The following is a 25,432-nucleotide window of genomic DNA, read 5'->3' as shown; positions in this document are numbered from 1 at the left end:
TTCCTTCCATTCCTGCTCAGTTTCCTCTGTCTTTTGGTCCAAGCACTTGAGAATTGTGTGTAGGTAGGAAATAATTTGGTAATATCTTTGTTCTCTTTATTCAATCTGGCTTCGGATTTGGCTAATTGAGCATTTTAAAGGATTCTAAATTCTAAATTTGCATCTGCGGCCCAGGGGACAGTTATTCTGCCTCAGGGCGGTCAGGGAGGGCCCTGTGGGGCATCAATCCTTCCCTCCGTGGGCGCGGAGCCTTAGCCCGATCCCCAGGATCATGGGGGTGCTAGCTCCAGGGCAGCTGCAGGCTCAGCGATCGCTCTTGGAGGCTAGGAAAGGCAGCGTCAGCACCACAAGGTGCGCAAGAGCTGCCGGGGAAGCCGCCGCTGAATTCGGGCGGCAGCTGTGCGCCTCGTAAAGAGTTTTGGGGAGCGCGAGTGAGCGGCGCGAAGGAAGGGCACGCAGGACTGCTTCGAGGCCCCCAACGCCGCCAGGCCATTTCCCGGTGCCGTAGGAGGCCAGGAGAGCCGGGACGCATGATTTTGGCCGCCTTTGGCCTTGCACGGGCCCTGGCGGCCATTTTGGATTGTGCCACGTGCGCACAATCGGCCTCCAGGGCCGCTTGGGAGGTCTATGCCCTGGTATTTGGCCTTGTTTTACTGGCAACCAGTACCAGCCCAGGCCCAGGTTCCGGAAGGGCCTACAGTGGCCTGTATTCTACCTCCACGCGTCAGGACATGTGAGTGGGGCGATGGAGGAGGGCTTGGTGATTCCCCAGGGCCAGGCAGAGGGCCCGGTGAGGGGGGAAGAGGACCAGGGGCAGGGGTTTCGACCTGGGGATTCCCTAGTAAGGCCAGTGGTGGCACAGCATTCCTCTAGAGCCTCCACCAGGGAGGAGGCCAGGAGGCATAAGGCCCTGGAAAAGACTTTTGCCAGGGCCAAGAGGCAGGCCAGGTCTACTAGGCCTGATTCTGCAAGCAGGTCAAGATCCCCCATCAGGCCTCCTTCTGAGCAATCCTTGCCTAGGGGATTCGGCCCTTCCTCCCCTTCAGTCTCTCCTGCCAGGTCCCGCAGCTTCCCCAGGCAAAGGGGGTCTCCCTCCCCCTCCCCTTTGGTCTCTCCAGGTTTGACTAGGGTGGGCCAGGCGGACCCTTTGGAAGGGACGTCCAGGGGGCATTATACCTCACACAGGTTGGCGCCTCAGGATTCTGGCGATTCTTATAGGAAAATGGAAGATTTAGAACATCTCCCTGAAGGCATTAAAAGACTTATTTCTGCAGCCATCTCAAGGGGCATTGCCCAACGAGACAGGAGTTCACACTCAACTAGGTCTCAGGGGGGATCGGGCCGTCACCAGTATAGGGCGTCGTCTCCTTCCATGGTTAGCGAGGCTTCTGCCATGGGGGAAGAGAATCTCCAGGATATGGGGTTCTCGGAAGACGAGGATGCGACCCAGCCCGATCCTCCTTCTTCCTTGGGTCTTTTTCCTCCAGCCATGTTCAAGGTTCTCCTGAACAAGGCGAGGAAGACCACCAAGGTGGGGACGGGGGATCCCACGGTTCCCCCGCCTAGGGACCCGGATATGGCCATGTTTTTGAACACGGCCACAAACAAAGAGGAGATTCCAGCCCCTCCCTTATTCATAGAGGTCCTGACCAACCAGTGGGCCCGCCCCTCTAGTTTTTCTAACCCGGGGAGTAATGACCGTCGCTTCTACAATGTTGAACAGATCTTTGCCCAGGCCATTCAATTACCTTCCATTGACACCCCGGTGGCTACTCTGGTCTCCTCTTCCCCAGTGGTGTCCGGGGATGCAGCGGATAAATTAAAACCCGAGGATAAGCGCGCAGAGCTTACCTTACGTAAAAATTTCAATGCCACTGCATGGGCCATAAAGTCTGCCGCAGCGGCCTCGTATTTCTACCGGGCTATGGTCATGTGGCTTTGTCAGCTCCAGGATCGTATCCCGATCCAGGATGAACGGTTACATCAAGACCTGACAAAAATTATTGCGGCTTCCCAATTTTCCACTGATGCAACTTTAGACACAGTGAAATTTGCGTCCAGCGCCTTGGCCACTTCTGTTACTTCCCGCCATCTGTTATGGCTTCGTAATTGGCAGATGGATAACAAGGCCAAGTGGAATCTGGCGGCCGCCCTGTTCAAGGGTCCTAACCTCTTTGGGGAGGCCCTCGACCCCATTCTTGTCGAGAATAAGGACAAGAAGAAGGTGCTCCCGTCTAACGCTAAAAAGCCCTAAACCCGATCTCATCCTTACCGTAGACAATCTTATAGGGCCTCTGGGTTTGACCATCATCAACGCTTCTCTTCCTTCATGTCTGACAGACAGTTTTCTCGGCCGCCTTATCAGGACCGGAATAGGTTCCAGCATCAGTCCCGGCGGCCCTTTCGAGGGGGCGGCGGTCGTCCATACCGCGGAGGGAAGTGACTCGAACCCAAGTCATCCCATAGGCGGCCGCCTGTCTCTCTATGCGGATCGTTGGGACGAAATCACGTCAGACGCTTGGGTCACGTCCACAGTTCGTCAGGGTCTCAGGTTAGAGTTTCTCTCCACCGCCCCAAATTCCTTCAGGTCATTCCCTCTGTCTCGGAGTCTGGAGCGCCGCCGCCTGATGGATCAGGCAATCAAGCACCTTCTCGACATTCAGGCGGTGGAGTCAGTTCTCCATCTGGAACGAGGACTGGGCCACTACTCCAACCTGTTTGTGGTCCCAAAGAGTTCAGGGGCTGGAGGGCGATTCTGGACCTCAAACGCCTAAATCGCTTCTTAGTGTACAGACGATTCAAAATGTCTTCCCTCAAATCTATCCTTCAGGGCATCCGGAAAGGGGACTTCCTGGCATCGGTAGACCTCACAGAGGCCTACCTTCACATCCCAATCTTCCCGGCGCACTGCAGATTCCTAAGGTTTTCCCACGGGGACCACCATTACCAATACAGGGCTTTTACAAAGGTGCAGCACTGGCGGCCCATCTCCGGTCCATCCCAGTAAGACTTCAGTGTTACCTGGACGATGTCTTAGTTCAGGTGGGATTTCTCCCTCAGGCAGTCGCGGACCTTCATCTTACCATTCAGAGTCTCCAGTCCCTGGGGTTTTCAGTCAACTTTCCCAAGAGCCATCTGTCCCCTTCCTCGTGCATTCTTCACCTGGGGATGGTCATAGACTCCGTGACGGGAGTGGTCCATCTGTCCCGGGATCGACAGACCAGCCTCCAACAGCTGGTGGGAAAGGTCCTCAGAAGTGGGTTCGTTTCAGTTCTCACATTGTCACAGTTATTAGGCAAGATGGTGTCTTGCATAGGGATAGTCCCGTGGGCCAGACTTCACCTCCGGCCTCTCCAGTGTGAGCTCATTCCATTCCAGAGGGGATTGATGAGCAACTCTCTTCGGACCCTACGCCTCCCGGCCGGGGTCAAGACATCCCTCAGATGGTGGATTTCCCCGGCCATTCAGCAGGGATGCTCCTTATGGGAACCTGACAGGGTGACCATGACCACGGATGCAAGCCTGTTCGGTTGGGGGGCCCTGGTGGGCTCTCGCTTAGCCCAGGGCAGGTGGATGCCTTCGGATCTCCGGCACAATATAAATTGGCTGGAATTGAAGGCGGCCCGTCTTGCTCTCCAACACTTCCGGACCTCGGTGGTCGGCCGCTACATGCTTCTCCTGACGGACAACGTGGCCACCAAGGCCCACATAAATCATCAGGGGGGGGACTCACTCTCGGGCCCTCTGGCTAGAGGCCCTGAGACTGGGCGCCTGGGCGGAGAGTCACCTGTTGTCCTTGGTGTCGGAGCACATCTCCAGCCTCTCCAACCACCAAGCGGATTGGTTGATCCGGGCGACCCTAGACAATGGCGAATGGCAACTCCATCCGTCCATTTTCCGGAAGATCTGCCTGAGGCTAGGCTCCCCTCTGGTAGACCTCTTCGCCTCTCTGGCAAATGCACAACTGCCTCGGTTCTTCACACACTTTCAGTCACGGATGGCGGAGGGCACAGATGGTCTCAGGAGCAGGTGGCCTGCAGGCCTACTCTACGCCTTCCCTCCCATTCCCCTCATCCTGGGGACCCTCAGGAAGGTGGTAGTGGAGAGGGCACTAGTCATAGTGGTGGCCTCTTTTTGGCCCAGGAGGCCTTGGTTCGCGGACCTCGTTCAGCTGTCGGTAGCCCCCCCGTGGAGAATTCCGCGGGAGGAGGTGGTCTTGCGCCAGGGAGTCCTGGTTCACCCGGAGCCCCAGTGGCTCCATCTGACCGCCTGGCTCTTGAACGGCGACTCCTAAGGGGGGCCAGTCTATCCTCCGGTGTCATTCGCACCATTGAGGCTTCTAGGCGTCCGTCTACGACCAGGATCTACAATTCCACCTGGTCGGCTTTCGTCAAGTGGTGCATCCCGCTTGGAGTTTCACCTGAAGGGGCTACTGTCCCCAATGTCCTGGACTTTCTGCAGAAAGGTCTGGAAGGGGGTTTGGCTGTGAACACCCTGCGCAGGCAAGTGGCAGCTCTGTCTTTGGTCTTGGGGGGTGGGGGGGTCTTCCTCTCTTTCTCAGGTCCCGCTGATCAAGCATTTTCTAAAGGGGGCAGCTAATCTCAGGCCTACCCCCATTCATAGGTTCCCTACATGGGATTTTCCCCTGGTGCTTTGGGCACTGACGGGTCCCCCGTTTAAGCCTCTCCGGTCCGTTCATCTGAGACTCTTGTCCCTCAAAGTGGTTTTTCTGGTGGCGATTAATTCGGCCCGGCATATTTCAGAGCTAGGCGCCCTTTCTTCCAAGGATGACCTTTGTCATTTTCACCAAGATAGGGTAGTTCTTTGTCTTGACCCCACCTTTCTCCCGAAAGTGAACACCCCTTTCCACAGGGCGCAGGAGGTCATCCTGCCTGACTTTTGTCCGGGACCATCTTGTGATAGGGAGAGGCTCTGGCACCATTTGGACGTGCGTCGCGCCCTGCGCATCTACCTCCGACGGACTGCGGGGTTTTGCAAGTCGGAGGCGCTATTTGTCTCTTTCCAGCCCGGGATGTTGGGGGCCAGGGTGTTGTCGGCTACCATTGGCCGTTGGCTGCGACAGGCCATTGTGGAGGCCTATGGGGCGGCGGGTCATCCTGTTCCCTCGGGGATAACAGCCCATTCCACTAGGAGTGCTGCAACCATGGCGGCGTGGGCCACTAGGGCTCCGTTTGAGGACATTTGTCAGGCAGCAACTTGGGCGTCTCCGACCCCCTTCATCCGGCATTACAAGCTAGATTTGTTTGCCTCGGCGGAGGCATCGTTTGGTCCGAGGGTCCTGCAGAGGGTTGTAGCAGATTCTCCCCTTGGGCCGTAGTTCTTGTTTATTTCCCTCCCTGGGACCGACCTTGGGTATGTCCCACACGTGACCACTCCCTCTCCCCCACTGGAAAAAGAACGTTGGTCTTACCTGAACGTGTCTTTTCAGGGGGGGAGAGGGAGTGGTCACGACCCACCCTGATCATGGTGAGGGGCCAAGGGGAGGGCCGGGAGTTTTCCCGGGGGGGGGGGTTGTTGTGTGTTTTTTGTTTCAGTTGGAATGTTCGCCTTCGAGGAAACTGGGCAGGAATGGAAGGAAGGAGTATTTAAGAAGTTTACTCTCAGTCTTTGGACCAATCAAGCTTTGAGAATACCATACGTGACCACTCCCTCTCCCCCCCTGAAAACACATGTTCAGGTAAGACCAACGTTCTTTTCCCCACCCTCCTTTCTTAGGTTTTAGACACTTTTCAGCCATTTTAATCTGTGAAACCTAGTCATGGAACAAAGAACAAAAAAAGTATGTTTTCCAAGGTTATAAGAAAAAATCAATAGAAATAAACTCCAGGTATTTTGCAAATTCAAAAAAATACAGAATCCAGTGGTGAGTCTTGATAGCTCTTCACCCCACCCCACCCTGAATGCTGCTCTGCTTTTCATACAGAAGGGACAGAGGCTATCCAGAACAACATACATCAAAAGGAAAAAAGAGAAAAAGCTTAGAGTCCAGTGCAAGACATTGAAATAAACCACCATTCAACCGCTACTCAACTTTTCAAGCAAAAAGCAAAATAAAACAAATTCAAAAAGTGAAACTGAATACTCAGGCATGCTTAGAAAACGAAACTGATTGACAGGAGGTTTTCTATGCCCAGTGACTTTTCGATCGCTTCCAGAGGGAATTGGAATCTTCAAGACACACACACCCTTCCTCAATGGGTCCACGATCAGCCAAAAGTTGTCTTGGGTCACTCCTAAGTGCTCCCATTCAAAACCAGGGAGCACCACTGCCAAAGAACCAGCTTTAGCAGTGAAATCAGCAGATCGTCAGTAAGGGGGGGAAAAAACCCTTACCGTGCAGCAGCCATCTTGAGAGGAGGGGCACTTACTCATTTTTAAAGCTGTGGCAAGTTATATACAGGTAGTCCTCCATTGTTGGTAAGCAAGACAGTTAAGTGAGTTTTGCCCCATTTTATGACCTTTCTTGTCACAGTTCTTAAGTGAATCACTGCAGTTAAGTTAGTAACATGGTTGGTTGTTAAGTGAAACTGGCTTCCCCATTGACTTTGCTTGTCAGAAATTTGCAAAAGTTGATCACATGACCCTGTGACACTGCAACCGTCATAAATATTAACCATCTGCCAAGCATCGAAAGGCTGGAGAGGAGACAGCTCAAGAGCTTATTAAGGTAAGTGAGTCTTCACAGGCCTGCCTGTGGAGACCCAGCATGGCAGGATGCAGGGGAAGCAATTGTGAGCAGCATGAGGTATCCCAGTGGGTCAGGGGAGGCCTTGGGTGGTCTTAAGCAGGTGGCCTGTTCCATCACTAGCCCCCAGCCTTCCCCACCCTGAGATACCTCATGTGCACTTAACAACCTGCGCATTTGATTAGCAAATGTGTGGGCGAAAGCAGGGAGTGATCACGGTCAAGTTACGTGATTCACTCCTACAATTCTTGGGTTACAAATGTATTTGGCAGGCTCCAAAGATAAAGTATCTTTGGCTTTGATTTCAGCTACCGTAAACTGGCGTTAAAATGGCACCCTGACAAAAATCCAGATAATAAAGAGGAAGCTGAGAGACAATTCAAGCAAGTTGCTGAGGCTTATGAAGTCCTTTCGGATGGTGAGTAATAATATGAAAGGTTTCCACACCAGGACCTGTGGCAGTTAGAACATGCCTAAAACTATTGAATATATATTTGGCCCCATAATGTCAAGGAAAAAGTTCTGCAAGATTGGACCAGGTAAAAATGTTCTTCTCCTCTGGACTTTTCTTGGAAAAAGATATGCTGCACTGGATAATTGTTCACAGCAGCTGTGAATGTAGGGAAGGGTGCACATTGTGAACACATTAGTGCAGGGAGCTGTGATGGCCAGAATTTCAAGGACTGGTCATGAGTACCACTCATTCATTACTATTGTTAAGTTTGAACATCACACTAAATGGAGGTGTGATGGTAAAGGTTTAGGAGCTTCTGTCATCTCTAGAGGTCTTGAAAAAATTTAGGAAAGCCTTCCTTAACCTGTTACATTGCATGTTTTGCTGAATTGCAACTGAATTTTAGAAGAAATAGGAACATTTTGCTGCATAACCTAAAAGTCAAATTATTCATTCAGAGAAGGATGTCAGTTTTGTTACATATTTGGTCCTACTTAAGAGTTATATCTTGATTATTCCATTATGATGAATGAAAATAGAATGTATACCCTGCAGCTTTTTCAGTCTTAGAAGTGCAGAGGAGCAGGGTAGTGGCCCGTATGTCTAATAGTGCACGAATCGTATAACTAAAAATCCAAGACAGCAATAATACATTCAAGGTAAGTGCGCCTGAGATTGCAATTTTATTTTATTTCAGAATGTCCGGTTTAATTCAGTGCAATACTTGTTTTGCAGCTGTCTTTCACAGTACTCTTTTCAAATTTGGATACTATCCTATTTGTAAACAAATTACTAGTCTGCATGGACAGATTATCTATCTAGAGTCTCTAATCTGTGTTCTTCAAGCAGAAATTAGGCTTCCAATTCAGCCATTCTACTCTATTGAGCTGCTGCGCCATCAGCCCCCTCTACCACAAAGACCTTGCAGGAGAAGGACAGTATGGACAACTCTGGTATCTGGCAGGGTGAGAGCTGTGAACTATAAACACAGAAAGCTTTCACTGTGTCCCAGCATAACAGATACAGTGCCCTTGCTGACCTCAATAGGGACACTAAGGTTACAGGTCAAGGTAATTATGATGATAACTGCAGCTGGTGATTACTCTGATGATAACTCTGATGATAACTCTGCCGTGCATCCATGGGGGCCAGGGTGCATGTGGGGGACGCGCACACGCACAGGGGGGTGCTCGCATTGCATTTTTGGGCCTTGTGCAGCGCCCCCAATGTGTGCGCCCTTCCCCCCCCCCCAGTCAACCATTTTTGGCTTCCAGGTTGGGGCAGGAAGCCTTCCAGGCCTAAAATGGGGCGTGCAAGGCCCCCCCACTCCCCGTTTTGGACCTGGAAAGCCTCCTGCACCAACCTAGAAGCCAAAAATGGTCGACCGGGCGGGGGGGGGGGCAGGGCGCACACATTGCATTATGGGTGTGCATGCGCGCTGTTGCGTGCATACCCGTGCACTTTCGGCACACAACAACAAAAAGGTTAGCCATCACTGGGATAGGTGGTACCTCGCTCAATAGTAGGAACTGTGAGAGAGATCTGCCAAAAAAGCCAACACAGTTCTAGGCTGCATAAACAGAGGAATAGAATCAAGATCATGTGAAGTGTTAATACCACTTTTTATATAATCACTTTTATATTAGTTATTAATAGTTTTCTGACTTTTGCTGTTCAAACCAATCTTTCTAAAGCCAGAATAGATTAACACTTGCAATTAAAGGAAAGGAAGAATCTGATTATAATATATGGGAGTTATCAATGGTTAGAGAATAAATATGAAACTAATGTATTATAAAGTTAAATAAGTTAAGAAGAGAAATGTTCCAACAATAGATATGTTAAGTTTTAAGTATCAGTATTAAAATAAGAATAGATATAAATAATGAATATGGTGGTAAGCTTTAACAGTTATGACACAAAAATTTGTACCCAGACCAACACACTGTTTAATGAATGATGAAATGTTTGTATTAAAAGAAAAGTTATTTTTTTTTAAAAATGCCACTTTTTAGTGCCTTGACAGGATCAAGTCAAGTTGAAGGGTCTTGACAAACTTGAACATTGGGTGCTATCTAACAAAATGAAATTCAATGGTGAAAAAAGTAAGGTTCTACATTTAGGCAAGAAAAACGAAAGGCACAGGTACAGTATAGGTCAGTGGTTCCCAAAGTGGGCGGTACCACCCCCTGGGGGGCGGTGAGATGACTTAGGGGGGCGGTAAGAGGAAAGAGGGGCGGTAAGAGGAAAGGGGGGCGGCAGGGAGGCGCTAAGAGGGCGAGGAAAAAAAGATTGTGTTGGCTGCAGAGGGCGTCACCACCCTCACCTCCAATCACCATCTTCCTCCCAGGAGAGGGGTGTGTGCCGCTTCAATCGCCCGCCCCCCAAGTTGGCATGTGGAAAGTAAACACCGCACAGCAGTTTCCAACTGCCGTGCCGTGTCGTTTGCCAGACACAGACTGCAGTCTGCAGAGCTGCCGCACAATTGCGATTGAGACCCTGTCTAGCTAAACAGGAGTCTTGAGGTGCAGCAGGGCAGCAAAGTGACTGGGTTGAGGACTTGAGGTGGCTCGGGCTTCCTGGAGCAACTATTTTAGAGGGAACATTGCCCACAGCTGCCTTCGCACAAGTTTAAGAGGGCTAAATTTGCCTCATTGGGGGCGGGGGGGGCGGGGAAGGGAGTGATTGGCCACAACTCGCTGAAAGAAAGTTCCCTGTCTTTCTGACCCCCGTGATTAATTCAGCCTCTGAGATAAACTGTGTTGTGTGAAAGCAGCCGGCTTCCCTTCCTCTCCAGCATCCGTGCCTCGATTAACACATAAAAGCCCAGAAGGGATGGGGGTGGGGAGGCTGGTCGTGAACCAAGAACAAGCCAACTAAGCCGAGCATGGGTTTCTCCGCAGAGAGCAACCAATGCTCGAGAGAAACGGCGGCAGTGAGCCGGCAGTGAGCCTCCTGCCTTCGCTTTCTACCTCTCCACAACGAGGTAGAAAGTGATGGCAGGAGGCTCATTGCCGCCGTTTCTCTAGAGGCTACCCACCTGAGGCTCGCATTGGCAAATCCAGGGCGGCGCGGCAGTGATCCTAAATTCCCACCTAAGAGTGCGCGCGCCACAGAATCCAAATGCAGGAAGCAGGGTCTGTTTCCTCCTGCATTTCTCTCTTTCAAAGAAAATCTTCCTTGTTCTACCTCTCCTGGCTGCAATCTCAGCTATCTTTCAGTCTCCAGCCGGTTAAGTGACATCACCTGATATTTGATAACTCATTGGTATTTTCAAAGTAATTGAGAATATTTTTGCTTTTAAGCTAATTAAACTTCCTATCTGTCAGTTTATCTGTGCAATTTTGTTGGATATTTTGGGTCACTAGCAATGTTCCCTCTAAGCTGAGCAGGTGCGCGACCGCACACGTGGCAACAAAACACCTGCTGCACAGTGGTTTTTGTGAGACGCCTTCCATGATAATAGGAGAGGAGAGCCAGCCTGGAGTCAGCAATCAGTTCTAGGTCCACAAGGGAGAAAGTAGCTGAGAGAAGGGGTGTGGGGGTTGGGAGAAGACATGGGACGGGCTCCCAGCAGCGGCTGCTCGGATTTGCCATTTGCGAGAGAGAGAGAGAGGGAGAGGGAGAGCGCGAGCGTGTGTATCACTCCTTCCTTTAGCCCAACACTCTCGCTGGCATCCCGGCCAGACGAGAGGAACTGCAGAGGGTCTCCCCGAGTCTAGGGCAGCGAGTCATTCGATGGGAAAGTTGCCTCTTGGAAGGAATGACCCGGCTTGGCTCCCGCTTTGTCTCTTCTGCCTCTTCGCTTCTCCGTTCGGTTGTTGGGAGGCAGATCGAAAGCGGGAGCCAAGCCAGGTCATTCCTTTCAAGAGGCAAGTTTCTCATCGAATGACTCACTGCCCTAGACTCGGGGAGACCCTCTGCAGTCCCTCTCGTCTAGCCGGGATGCAAGCGAGAGTGTTGTGCTGAAGGAAGGAGGGATACACACGCTCTCGCTCGCTCTCATTAAGAGAGAGAGAGAGAGAGAGAGAGAGAGAGAGAGAGAGAGAGTGAGTGAGTTAGTTGGTGGGCAGACTTAGCACTTTGTTAAGTTTGTTTCTCTGTGTGTTGTGTGTATATATATGTCTCCATGGATGCAATTGTGCAAGCATTTTTTATCCTCTTTAAAAGAATTTTTGGATTTCTCCCCACCAAACCTTTAAGACTGAAAGAGTTAGAGTTGAAATATAAAGAGATTGTCAATCGCCATACTGTTAGATTGATAGGCAATTATGGACTATCTTGATTATATCCTCCTTAGAAAGAATATGCTACTGTATGGTTGAGAAAAAGATCAAACTTCATTCCATGGAAACCCAACAAAGTTCATAGGGAGGATTTCTTTCTACGATGGGCTTCTTGGGTCAACAGTGAATATCAGTTATCAAAAATGTAGGTAGAAAATTAAGCAGACAATAGGCAATTACAAAAAGGGAAGCCAACTTTCTGAATTCTGTTTCTTTGCACTTAGTGACTTATAAATAGACTAATGTTCTGAAAACCTGACCTAAATTACTATATATTTTAAATAGCTGTAAAGCTATGCTGAAAAAGTTGTTCTCAAGGTATTGTGAAAAATTCAATAAAAAGAAGGGAATTCTTGATGAACTTAAGGAGAAATGAGAGTATTGGATAGTAAATGGACAAATAAAATTACCAATCAAAGAGAAAATTTGCACCTCAGGGTTGAAATGAGATGTTCTCTCTTACTCTTTCCTCTGCCTCTCTTCTCTTTCTCTCTCATCCTCTTTCTCTTTGTCTCTCTTCTCTTTCTCTCTCCTTCTTTTCCATTCTTCTGTCACTTTCTCCTCCCTTCTCTCTCCTCTTTGTCTCTTTCTGTCTCTCTCACCCTCTTTCTCTTTGTCTCTCTCCTTCTTTCTCACTCTTCTGTCACTTTCTCTCTCCTTCTCTGTCTCTTTCTGTCTCTCTACCCTCTTTTTTCTTCCTCTCTTCCTTTCTCCCACTCTTTTATCACTTTCTCTCTACCACCCATCCTGTCCCCATACTTATCTTCGACTGATCGATCATGTTTGCAATAATTTACCTTTTCTAAATAGGTGCAGTTCCCTTACCGGACCCCTCGCTCACTCAAACAGATACACACACACGCACCCACAAAACCATTTTTCTCCATTCCAATTTGGATCCTATCAACATTAACTAAAAAGGTTTTTAAATTGGATTTTGAATAAATGTGCAATTGTTACAGTTTTGAATTTTACTGTTACTATCTTCCTTCCGTTGTGCAAATCGCCCAGTCACATGACCCCCCAGCCACACCCACCATGCCACGCCCATAGAACCGGTAGTAAAAAAATTGAATTCCACCACTGGGTGGGGGGCACTGAGGATCAGTTTGTAGCACCAAGGGAGCGGTGGACTGAAAAGGTTTGGGAACCACTGGTATAGGTGGTACCTTGCTCAATAGTAGTAACTGTGAGAGGGATCTTGGAGTCCTAGTGGACAACCGTTTAAATGTGAGCCAGCAGTGTGCAGCAGCTGCCAAAAAAGCCAACACAGTTCTAGGCTGCATCAACAGAGGGATAGAATCAAGATCACGTGAAGTGTTAATACCACTTTATAATGCCTTGGTAAGGCCACACTTGGAATACTGCATTCAGTTCTGGTCGCCACGATGTAAAAAAGATGTGGAGACTCTAGAAAGAGTGCAGAGAAGAGCAACAAAGATGATTAGGGGACTGGAGACTAAAACATATGAAGAACGGTTGCAGGAACTGGGTATGTCTAGTTTAATGAAAAGAAGGACTAGGGGAGACATGATAGCAGTGTTCCAATATCTCAGGGGTTGCCACAAAGAAGAGGGAGTCAAACTATTCTCCAAGGCACCTGAGGGTAGAACAAGAAGCAATGGGTGGAAACTAATCAAGAGAGATGCAACCTAGAACTAAGGAGAAGTTTCCTGACATTTAGAACAATTAATCAGTGGAACAACTTTCCTCCAGAAGTTGTGAATTCTCCAACACTGGAAGTTTTTAAGAGATTGGAGAACCATTTGTCTGAAATGGTATAGGTTTTCCTGCCTGAGCAGGGGGTTGGACTAGAAGACCTCCAAAGGTCCCGTCCAACTATTCTATTCTATTCTATTCTATTCTATTCTATTCTATTCTATTCTATTCTATATATCGGGTTGACTTAAAAGAAGTACTCAAAGAATAGGATGATTTGTCCTAGAGGTTTTTCCTCTCTATCCTTAATTTGGTCTTTTAAAAGTCAGGGAACTTTGCTGAATAGGGTTGCTATGCTTGGAAGGAAATCCACTAAAACAGATCAATTATCAAATGTGAGATTATCAAGATAATTTGCTTGGATTTGTATATTTGCATTTTAACTGCTTCCTGTTCTTTGCAGCTAAAAAGCGGGATCTCTATGACAAATATGGAAAAGAAGGATTAAATGGAGGCAGAGGTATGTAAAGATTTACTACTGCTGTCCCTATTTTTTCATTGTAAATATTTTTGGAACTATTTATGGATTCGATTATTAGAAAGGGTAGAATATGGAAAGAAGAGAGCCATGATATAACTTTAGAGAAGATAAAATAAGAATAGATTTATAACTGCTGTGAAGATGATTGGAAGCTGCTTCTTTACATCTTTTCATTTCTTTTTCTTTTTTCTTTATTTCTTATTTACTTATCACTTATCTCTACTTTTCTTTTTAGTATTTGTATTGTTTTACTCTGTAAAAATTATTCAATAAAAAATAATTTAAAAAAGTAAATGATTGTGGAGTAGAGCTATTAATGCATTTTAATAGGTGTGTACTGATTTGAGGTAGGACATTGGAGGTCTAAATCTAGATCCTGTTTTAGAAAAATCAATGAGGATTCTTATAAATGTGCCTCAGGTCTCATTGATTTCAGTAGTCTACTTCAACTATAACTAAATCTAATTCAAATCCTTACTTCCTCCTGAAGTCATATCATCTTTCTATTATCTCTAATCTAGCAAGGATTTTGAGAAAAGAAAACAAGAGGATCGCATGCTATCCTGAACTTGATAAAAAGACAAAAAGAAATACAATACTAATTAAAATGATGGTGCGCTTGCTAAATTATATAATTAATGTTTTGATATTCTGAAAAATGGAATATTGAATATTCTCTTTGTAGGTAGATGTCATTTTGACAGTCCATTTGAATATGGTTTTACATTCCGTAATCCAGAGGATGTCTTCAGGGAGTTCTTTGGTGGAAGAGACCCATTCTCTTTTGATTTCTTTGGTGAGCATTTAACTTTTAAATTTTGGGGAGTCTGAATATGTAAAATATTGAAAATTTTACTTTTTTCTTGATGAATTCAGAAAGCAGTCATAGCAAGGTATCCAAAATGTCTGTCTGCCTCCGCAGAGTTTATTGCTTTTTATACAGTTTTAACAAGCAGCAAATAGGATATACAGCAACAGCATTGTTATTGGCGTATTCTCCTTGTCAATTTCTAAGAACATCCCAGCCAGGGTAGTCTCACATATCTAGATGGTTCCTGGTACTGCCTGGTGGTGCTAATTAGGTGAGCTCATAGACATTTGAGGTAAACAGTTACTGAGGGGTGGTAGTTTGCTGCTCACGGCCTCTACGTAACCTTTATATGAACTCTATCTCTACATTTTCTTGTAGGAATACTCATAACTGCTTTTTTCTAATCCTCTAGTTTTCCGTGTATGTTGGTGAAAACTACTCTTAATATATTCAAACTCTGATTTGGTTTCTTTAATCTGATACTTTAGAGTGCTGAAGATTTGTGCAATAGGCTGAAGTCTATATCTGTATAATCCTTTAAAATATTTCCAAATTTCTTGTGATGGTGTCCTTGGAAATGATTAGTTCATAGAATCATAGTGTTGGAAGGAAACTTGCAAGTCTTCTAGTCCCAAAGTCCAGCCCAGGAATCCTCATTCCATCCTGAATAAATGCTTGTACATTTTTGCTTGAAAACTGCACCCATACATTTTGGATGCAGGCTGTTCCATTGCTTAATAGCTCTCATTTTGTACAGTTGTATAGATATATTTTAAGATTTTGGATACAAATTCTAATGCTTTCCAGCGTGGACAAATTTGTTTAACTTTTTGACTTTATTTGATATGAATAGCAAATCATATTCAATATTCTTCTTTATATGTTGATATGCTTACGTGCATCGATTAACATAGTTATTTGTTTATTTGCTGTCTGGTTGACATCCTTTCTGGTAAGAACATGTTTTACATTTCTTTTGATGTTTTACCATAAAGAACGACCACAATATAAAACAACCTGAATTGTACAGTTCCTTTTAATCAAGATGCAAAAAGTATTTTTCCTAAACCAAGCAGGCTAGTTTGAATTTCCAAAGCCTTGCAATTCACAGATGAAATCAGTCTTTTCTGATTGAGTTGCCATCATTTTGTTGGACACAGATGTAGCCAGAATATCAGCTAATCATGGTCTGTGGATTTCATATTCTGGAGATGCCGAAATGCTGCTTGGAGGTTGGAGGATACTTAGTCTTTCTGAATTTTTTTCTTTCCTGGCTAATAGAATTCACTAGATTTGTGTTGGTCCCCTAATCATCTTCGTTGCTCTTCTCTGCACTCTTTCCAGAGTCTCCACATCTTTTTTACATCGTGGCAACCAAAACTGAATGCAGTATTCCCAAGTGTGGCCTTACCAAGGCATTATAAAGTGGTATTAACACTTCACATGATCTTGATTCTATCCCTCTGTTGATGCAGCCTAGAACTGTGTTGGCTTTTTTGGCAGCTGCTGCACACTGTTGGCTCACATTTAAATGGTTGTCCACTAGGACTCCCAAGATCCCTCTCACAGTTACTACTATTGAGCAAGGTACCACCTATACTGTACCTGTGCATTTCGTTTTTCTTGCCTAAATGTAGAACCTTACTTTTTTCACCATTGAATTTCATTTTGTTAGATAGTGCCCAATGTTCAAGTCTGTCAAGATCCTTCTGTATCTTAAGCCTACCTTCTGGAGTGTTGGCTATTCCTGCCAGCTTGGTGTCATCTGCAAATTTGATGGGTTCCCCATTTATTCCGTCATCCAAATCATTGATGAAGATGTTGAAGAGTACTGGGCCCAAAACAGAGCCTTGGGGTACTCCACTGCATACCTCCCTCCATGTTGATGCAGTTCCATTGAGGACTACACATTGAGTGCGGTTGGTCAGCCAGTTACGAATCCATCTGGTGGTAATGCGGTCTAACCCACATTTTTCTACTTTATCTAGTAGTAGGTTTTGGTCTACCTTATCAAAAGCCTTACTGAAGTCCAAGTAAACTATATCAACAGCATTCCTCTGGTCCATTAATTTTGCCACTTTGTCAAACAATGCAATAAAATTAGTCTGGCATGATGTTTTTGACAAAGCCATGTTGGCTTTTGGTTATTACTTTGCTTCTAGGTGTTTGCTGATTTGTTGCTTGATTATTGTTTCCAGAATCTTCCCTGGTATTGAGGTCAGGCTGATAGGTCTGTAGTTTCCTAGATCTATTTTTTTTCCTTTTTTTGAAGATGGGAACTACATCAGCTCTTTTCCAATCCTCTGGTAGTTCCCTAGTGCTCCAGGATCTTTGAAAGATATAGTTCAGTGGTTCTGAGATCTCATCTGCTAGTTCCTTCAGAACCTTGGGGTGTAATCCATCTGGTCCTGGTGAATTGAAATTGTCTACGGTAGACAGGTGCTCACTTACCATTTCCTTCCCTATTTTGACTTGTGCTCCCAATCTGTTTTTTGTGGTGCTGTTTTTGATAGGTTGGACTGTTTTGTCCCTTTGTGTAAAGACAGATGCAAAACATGAGTTAAATAGTTCTGCTTTCTCCCTGTTGCTTGTCACCTTCTTGCCACTTTCTCCTAGCAATGGACCAATTGTTTCCTTGAGTTTTTTCTTGTTTTTGACATGTTGGAAGAAGCTTTTTTGGGTATTTTTTTTACTTTTGTCGCAAGCCTTTCTTCATTGTGAGCCTTAGCTTTCCTCAATTCATCTTTACAGGCTCGGACTGTTTGCTGATATTCTGCCTTAGTTATGTCCCCCTCTTTCCACTTATTATACTTATCCTTTTTGTCTTTCATTTATCAGAGAGTTCTTTATGCAGCCATGTTGTTTTCTTTTGAGAGCTGTTATTTTTCTTCTTCATTGGTATTGTGCCAGACTGGGCTTTTATAATCTCACTTTTTAAAATTTCCCAAGCTTCTTGAGTTGTTTTCCCCTTGAGGATTCTCATCCATGGAATCCTTCCCATGCTCTCTCTAAGTTTATTGAAATTAGCTCTCTTAAAAGTCCAAGACTCTAGTTTGACATTGTTCTATTACTTGCGTTTGCATAATGTTGAATTCCAATTTTGCATGATCACTTGCCCCCAAGGTTCCTGTAGCTTCAACACCTTCTATAATTTCCTCTCTGTTAGTGAGAATTAAGTCCAATGTGGCTGATCCCCTTGTTCCCTTCTCTACTTTTTGTGAGACAAAGTTATCTGCTAGGTTTGTTAGGAACCTGTTGGATCTTTCATTTGGTGCAGAGTTTGTCTCCCAGTTGATGTCAGGGTAGTTAAAATCCCCCATTACTATTCTGATGTGCTTCCTACACACCTTAGTTATCTGACTAGCAAAAAGTTCATGTACTTCCTCTTTTTGGTTGGGTGGTCTATAGTGTAGACCAGTGGTTCCCAAAGTGGGTGGTACCACCTCCTGGGGGGCGGTGGGATGACTTAGAGGCAAGGGGGGGGGGCGGCAGGGGTGTGCTAAGAGGCAAGGGAGGTGGCAGAGGAGTGCTGGAGGTGGCCCCCTCGCAGGGCGCAATTCTGCCTGGGGCTCTGTTGGCCGCCAGTCAGCTGAGCACTTCCGGCAGGGGTGAAATTCAGCCGGTTCTGACCGGTTCTCCTGAATGGTAGGACAAATTATGGGCAGTTTGGAGAAACGGTAAAATGCACCACTGACTGGCTCCGCCCTCACCTCCCGCCCCTCCCACTCACTCCTTTTCGTACCTCGGCTGCCTAGAGGCACAGGTGGTGGTGCTGCTGCTGCTCCCTGGTTCCCTCGCTTATCTCAACCACACAGCCCAGCAGATCTCTGCCCGGTGAGTCTTCCTTTGCTTCTATTCTAGCTACCTCCCCCACGCCCCAGCCAAGGTATCTATTCTTTTCCCAAGCTATTTCCCTCTGTCTGGGCTCTCCCTTGCAGAGCTGAGCCTAGCATTCAGTTTAAAATCCAGGGCGGGAGAGGGGGGCAACAGAGCAGCCAGGAGGAGGGAAAAAACTTTTTCTTTTTTGCCAAGCTATTTCTTTTTTCACGAGAGGAGGAGGGAGGGAGGGAGTGAGGCAGAGAGGGAGGGACAGAAAGAGAAGGAGAGAGGAAGGGAGGAAGTCAGAGAGAGGAAGAAAAGGAGGAAGGAAGTGAGAGGGAAAGAGGAAAGAAGTGAGAAGGGAGGAGGGAGAAAGAAAGTGAGAGGGAGAAAGATGGAGAGAGAGGAGAGTAAGAAAGAGTGGGAAGGAGATAGGGAGAGAAAGGGGGGAAGGAGGGAGGAAGAGAAAGAGAGAAAAGGAGAAAGAGGGAGAGAGAAGGGGAAGAGAGAGAGGAAGAGAGGTGAGAGACAACTGAACTTTACTTATGAAAAGGTGTTAATTATGTCAATGGAAGAGATAGGAAACTGCATTAGTGATATATATGTCAATGCGTTGATTTGTACTAAAAATGTTTAGCTTAAAGAAGTTATAAGGAATCACAAATATGTAAGTTAAAAGTGTGGAAAATGTAATGTACGTGTGGATGACCCTTTGCATGAGTTGTATTGGGAAAAATTAATAATAATAATAATAATAACTAAAAAAGAAACTGATTCCCCAAAGAGGTAAAAGGCTACATTTTGCTAGAGTTATTCTTTGCTTCCAATCTGTTGAGGAAGGGGATTGGACTCCATTGTCTATATTTCCCTTTCCATCCCCATGGTTCTTTAGTGAAAATTATAACCCAAGAACATATAGATCTGTTAAAATATTCCCATTCTCACTTTCCATATTGGGAATCCCTAGGTACCATGCAATAATCTCATCAAATAATTCAAGCAAATGTTGGTGCTTTCTTAATTACACCAATGCAAACAATGTGCCCACAATGACTTTGTAAAACGAATCTTTATTTAATTGGTCATCTCATCATGCGTCAGAATCCTTGCTTTGCTGCAGAGTAAAGAGCAACATCCTGGTTTATTTGCACAGAGAAGGCAGACAGGGAGTTGGTAGGGTTTATTTATTCACTTAGTAAAGCCTTAAGCCAGATGTGAACACACACATATTGTAAGTATTCTGATTTTCAGAGCAGAAATGGCAGAAGCAGAAAAATCAAAGAAGAAATGTAGACAATATAGTGTGGAATATCTGAAGTATGGATTTATACCAGCACCATCAAACCAGTAGCTGCCACGGTGCCTACTATGTGAAAAAGTAATTTCTAATGAGGCAATGAAGCCTTCCAGACTGAATGAACATTGGAAGAAGGCACATCCTGACAAAGCAAACAAGAACCTAACTTTTTTTCAATCACTTCGTGACAACTTGCAAAAGCGCCCAACACTGTCACACATGTTTTACAATGCTTCCCAACAAAACACTGATGGTTTGCGTGCATCATACAACATTTCATTGCTGATTGCTAAGTCTGGAAAGCCACATATTATTGGTGAAGAACTCATCCTACCAGCCATTAGTGAGGTTCTGAGTACTGTTTTGCATAAGTCACCACATGATATAATTAAGACAATTCCTCTCAGCAACAATTCAATGCAAAGACGCATAGATGAAATGCCTGAGAATGTGGAAGATGTATTGTGCAGCATACTATGGACAACAGACTTTGCATTACAGCCGGATGAATCAACTTTGCCAGGCAATGAATCTTTGCTTCTTGCTTATGTGCGCTTTATTAAAGACGAAAGTTTGACTCAAGAGTTGTTATTTGCGAGGCAACTAAAAACAGATACTAAAGGGGAGTCAATAGTTCATGTTGTTGAGCAGTTTTTCAAAGACAAGGAAATTCCACTTACCAACATACTAGCTTGTGCAACTGATGGAGCACCATCAGTGACTGGTCGCTACCGTGGGTGCATTGCTTACTTGAAAAAAGCAGTGCCAAATGTCTTTACCATTCACTGTGTCATTCATCACCAACATCTTGTTGCAAAAAACTTCAGTGATCACTTGCACAAGTCATTACACACTGTCATTAGTTAACAAAATTAATGTACACGCTCTCAATGATCGACTATTCAGAGAGCTCTGTGTTGAGAATGATGAAGATTTTGATCGTTTGCTGCTTCATACAGAAGCTCGTTGGCTATAAAAAGGCAACTGTGTGAGACGCTTTTACAATCTTTTTGACACTGTTGTGGAGTTTTTTGAAGACAAGAATGCTTTGCTCAGTGGTGAACTCAAAGAGATCAGGCATGACATTGCTTATTTATCAGAACTATTTGCAAAGTTCAATGAAGTGAATTTGCAGTTGCAAGGAAATGATGTCAATCTTATTAAGGCCAAATCTGTCATCTCTATGTTTATTTCAAAGTTAGCTCTATTCAAGTGCAATATAGGCCGTCACGAGCTATACCAATTTCCGAGCTTGTCTGAGCTAGAAGAGAAAGGTGGGATACAAGATGATGATCTTCAAGTTTTTTGTGACCATTTGGACATGCTGCATAATGTTCTGTCCCATGATTCCAATAAATATGCAGACACAGGCTTGGCTGTCTGCCACGACTAATTACATAGATAAAGCCACCCCTTGGCTAGGAGCCTAGAAAGCTATCTTCAAGAAACCAAGATTAAACTTACGGAATGCTTTCTCAACAGCTAGTAAAATGGACTGTTGTTTCCTGCAAAGATTCCCCTCCTGTCGCTCCACCTATAAACTCTTTGGGAGGGGCCACAATCTTAGCCAACTGTCCCTACTTCCTTCTATGACGTCTTCTCCACAGCTGTTCCTTTCTCCTCTCAGCTCTACGTACACGCACATCAGGGACAACCTCCCTCTGTTCCTCTTCACTGCTCCCTGACTCAGATGCCACCTGGTGGCCAATAGGCCTCTCTAGTTCTTGCTCTGACTCCAAACACCCTCCAGAGTCTTCCTCATCCTCCAGAGCAGTCCCATAATGGTCTGAGCTGTCAGAGTCCATCAACAGCTCAGCTGGCCGCTGCTGGGCCACAACACATAAAGATATGTCTGAGCAATATCAGGAACTTCTTTTGATGGAAATTCCAGGTTGGGTGATAAATTCATTTTCAGATACTGAGGAAGATGGGGTAGTGGAGGAACAACTCATAGAGCTGCAAAATGACATTGAGCTGAAGCCAAAGTTTAAGAAATTGTACCAAGAGTTTTGGTTACAGAAAGAAATTTCTGATCGCTATCCTGCACTATGGACAGTGGTTAAGAAGCTCCTTGTTGCATTTCCAACATCATATTTGGTGGAATGTGGCTTCAGTGTGGTCATCCAACTTCTCTCCAAACAAAGAAATCGACTCCAGATTACTGAACGTGGTGATTTAAGACTCCTGCTAAGTGACTTAAAACCAGACATTAGGAAACTGGTATCACTTCATCAAGCCCATCCGTCACATTAAGAATTTACTGAACAGTGAAGTAGTTACTAAATTTTACTGAGTTTACTAAGTTACTAGTTACTAAGGTTCTTGATAAATGACTATCAGACTTTGAAAACCTGTTATCACTGGGTCATGTTCAACAATTTTGTTGAATTAACATTAACTAAAAAGGTTTTTAACTTGGATTTTGAATAAATGTGCAATTAATTGTTACAGTTTTGAATTTTACTGTTACTATCTTCCTTTCGTTGTGCAAACCGCCCAGTCACATGACCACCAAGCCATGCCCACCAAGCCACGCCCACAGAACTGGTAGTAAAAAAATTGAATTCCACCACTGGGTGGGGGGGCACTGAGGATCAGTTTGTAGCATCAAGAGGGCGGTGGACTGAAAACGTTTGGGAACCACTGATGTAGACCTATGGCAATGTCATTTCCCCCCCTTTAATATTGACCTAAGTGCATTCAAGATAATTTTCATCATTGTTGTGCTCTATTTCTGTAGAGATGTAGTTTTTTCTTATATATAGTGCAACTCTACCTCCTCTTTTATTTGGTCTATTTCTTTTAAATAATGTAAATCCTTCTAGTTGTATGTTCCATTTGTGGGTTTCATCCCACCAAGTTTCCATAACCTGTGCTGTGTCTGACTGCCCCTACTTTCTTGCCACCTGTTTGATTAGTGCACATGGTATGGCACTTACTATTAAATGCTTGATTTTTGCTTGACAGCAGGGGTGATAATCTTACCCACACAAACATCTATGGTACATGCACTGATAACCCTATGAATTTTAGATTGCTGGGGACAGAAATGTTCTGTATCAATTAATTCTCTGTCCCCGCTGTTCAGTTTAAATGTTTATCCAGAAAATCTGTGAATTTTATGCCAAGTAATTCAGTCCCTTTCTGTGATGGATGCAAACCATCTCTTTTGTACAGTTTTTCATTGGACCAGCTGCAGACATCATGACTAATGAAACCAAAGCCTTCCCTTTTGCACCACTCTTTTAGCCACACATTAAACTGGCCTTTCCCTTTTTGTTCCTTATATACTGGCAAAACCTCTGAAAAGATAAGCCTACAGCTTATACTACTAAGTTCATACCCCAAGCTCTGGAAATCATTCTGCACAGAAACCACATCTTTTTGGGACAGATCATTTGTGCCAAGATGTATAATAGCATCAACACCACAGTCCTTACTGGCATTCTTGACTATCTTAAGAATACACCTCTTGAGAACTTCCAGTGGTGACGTCATGGTGGAGCGGTGCAAAGGAACAACAGCTCCGTTCCTATTGGCAATTTTTTCTGCTGGAGACCCTAAAAGGGCAATGTTAATCCTGGAGGGATCGACAAGAGAGGGGAAACTCTGAGGAGAAAGGCGATCTCCTGAACAGACACGAGGACCCCCTTGAAACCAACAGAAAAGAAACCGGTCATTTTGGCCGACTCAGAACCATGACAGCCGCCGATTAGAAAGAGAATATAGGAATGCAACACGACATCAGTGAAAGTAGGTACATCTAAAAAGCGGTAAAAGATTTACTTTTTAAAAGTATTAGCTGTGAAATTGAGACTCCAAAAAGTCGGGCAGGATTTCCACCCAAAGACAGTGGCAATGAAGAGATCTGAGCATTCAACAATATCCACTAACCACTGACAGTTTGGGAGGAGAAGACAGAAGAGAAAGGAAAGAACTCTGGATTTATATTTATTTTTAAAAAGCTATTAAACGCTAAATGTTACTTACGTTGGTAACAGAGTGGGATCGTGATTACATTGGATTGGAGATTTAAAAAAAACCTCTGTAAACTATATAATGTTATAAACTTTATAAACCTAAAAAAAAAAACTTTTGAAACTTCAAGCCTTAAAGTGAACAAGAGAGCCATCTAAATACTTGAGGAAGTATAAACTGTGTAAAGTGACTGCATAAGGTGACTGATGCAATATCCTTAATAATTACAATCTACAAGGAAAAACCTTAGGAGATTTGGTGGTCTGAAACAAGAAAGAGAAAAAAGAAGAAAACTTATTTGAACATATTTGGAAAAGTATAACAATATAAAGGTATAGAAGACAACTGATAGACATTTAATGAATTTTCAAAGTTGACTTGTTTGTCAAATTAAAAAAAGGGACATTGAACACTGAATATTGAATGCAGAAATAGATATATAAATATGTTAAACTGAATTGCTGATATATTTAAAGATTGAAAGACGATACTTTATTGATTATAGGGAACAGAAATAATTGAAAACTATTTAACATGTAGGTGATTAAGCTATTTAATTAATTTACATATCTATCTATATCTCCTAATTTGTATATTTGTCTATATAGCCAGTATATATTTGCATATTTATGTATAAATTGATAAGAAACTATAAAGATATTACAACTATATTAACTTAATTAGCTTAATTAATTTACTATATTAATTTACATAGTTACATGGATATTTAAGCTATTATTATTATCATAGTGACTAACTGATAAACATTATAAATATAACCTGAACTGGAAAGTGGGAGAAATATAATAGAAGTGGGAGGGGGAAACCTAAAGGTAAAATCTTAAACACCTGAATTATTATATGCTATTCTGGAAAAATATTTTTCGTGCAGTGAAGATGATGAGCACAACAACCATTACCAAAATAAGTCAGAAAGCATCATCAAATCCTGCATCTGCAACATCATCACTCTCAAATCAACGCTCAATAGAAAACATGCTCGGTACAGAGAAAACAAACTCAACAAGATAGAAACAGATCAAAAACAAATGTTCCTCACGGCAATATGCACAATAACTAAAAAGAATTTTACATAGAAGTCCATAAAAAATGACAGAAACAGAATATGAAAATATATGCCTAATAGGTGACTTCAATGCAATAGTGGATATCAAAAAAGACTATAAAAACAATAAAAGAAATAAGAGGGGGGGAAAAACATTACCAAACACATTCTCCGAGATGGTGCAGATACATGGACAAGATAAAAGATACTACAAGATACATGGAGGGAAATACATGCAGAGATTAAACAATACACATTTTACTCAAACCCACATAAATCATGGTCAAGGATTGACATGCTATGGATGACACCGGGACTGAGAAGAGACACTGAAGAGGTAGATATAATGACCAATACTTGGGCAGATCACAACCCAATAAAAGTGACATGGAGAGGACAGAAGAAGAGGCAGAGGTGGACAATGAATCAAAATATACTGAAACACAAAGAATATATAAAAATGATGGAAAAGGAAATGAAGCTCTTCTTTTTTTAAAAAAAGAATTTTATTGGTTTTTAAACATTTATGAGAAAAGGTAAGGGGATACATAGAAAATTTTGGCAGCTCCCACGCTAGTGGTAGAAATCCATCCAGATCTCACAATTTTACAATATTAAAAACAAGATATATAAGATAAGCAAAAAACAGAATCCTATTCTATATTGTGTCAACCATGTGTTCAATCATTTTCCCTTTGTCACTTTCTAGAATATCAACAATTACTAATGTTTCAAATATTTTTATTTTTGTGACCTGAGCCTTTTCGATATTGCTCCTTCCTCCCTGTCCCCAGAAGGAGCCACAGCCCCCCCTC

At 44.2% G+C, this 25,432-nt stretch overlaps 1 protein-coding gene across 4 annotated transcripts in view; it reads left to right on the top strand.

Moving 5' to 3' along the window:
- Window positions 1-25,432, top strand: part of LOC309400853 (dnaJ homolog subfamily B member 6-like) — a 123,222-nt gene that overhangs the window by 52,341 nt on the left and 45,449 nt on the right. For all 4 annotated transcript variants that reach the window (XM_081969565.1, XM_081969564.1, XM_081969563.1 and 1 more), the window contains 3 exons: window positions 7,015-7,124; window positions 13,569-13,625; window positions 14,332-14,442. In XM_081969565.1, the coding sequence (XP_081825691.1) occupies window positions 7,015-7,124; window positions 13,569-13,625; window positions 14,332-14,442 (278 nt within the window). The remainder of the gene's footprint in view (window positions 1-7,014; window positions 7,125-13,568; window positions 13,626-14,331; window positions 14,443-25,432) is intronic.

The sequence above is a fragment of the Natrix helvetica genome, assembly GCF_964273705.1.
Source record: "Natrix helvetica genome assembly, chromosome: W".
Classification (NCBI taxonomy): Eukaryota; Metazoa; Chordata; class Lepidosauria; order Squamata; family Natricidae; genus Natrix; species Natrix helvetica.
This window is presented reverse-complemented; position numbering and strand designations above follow the sequence as displayed.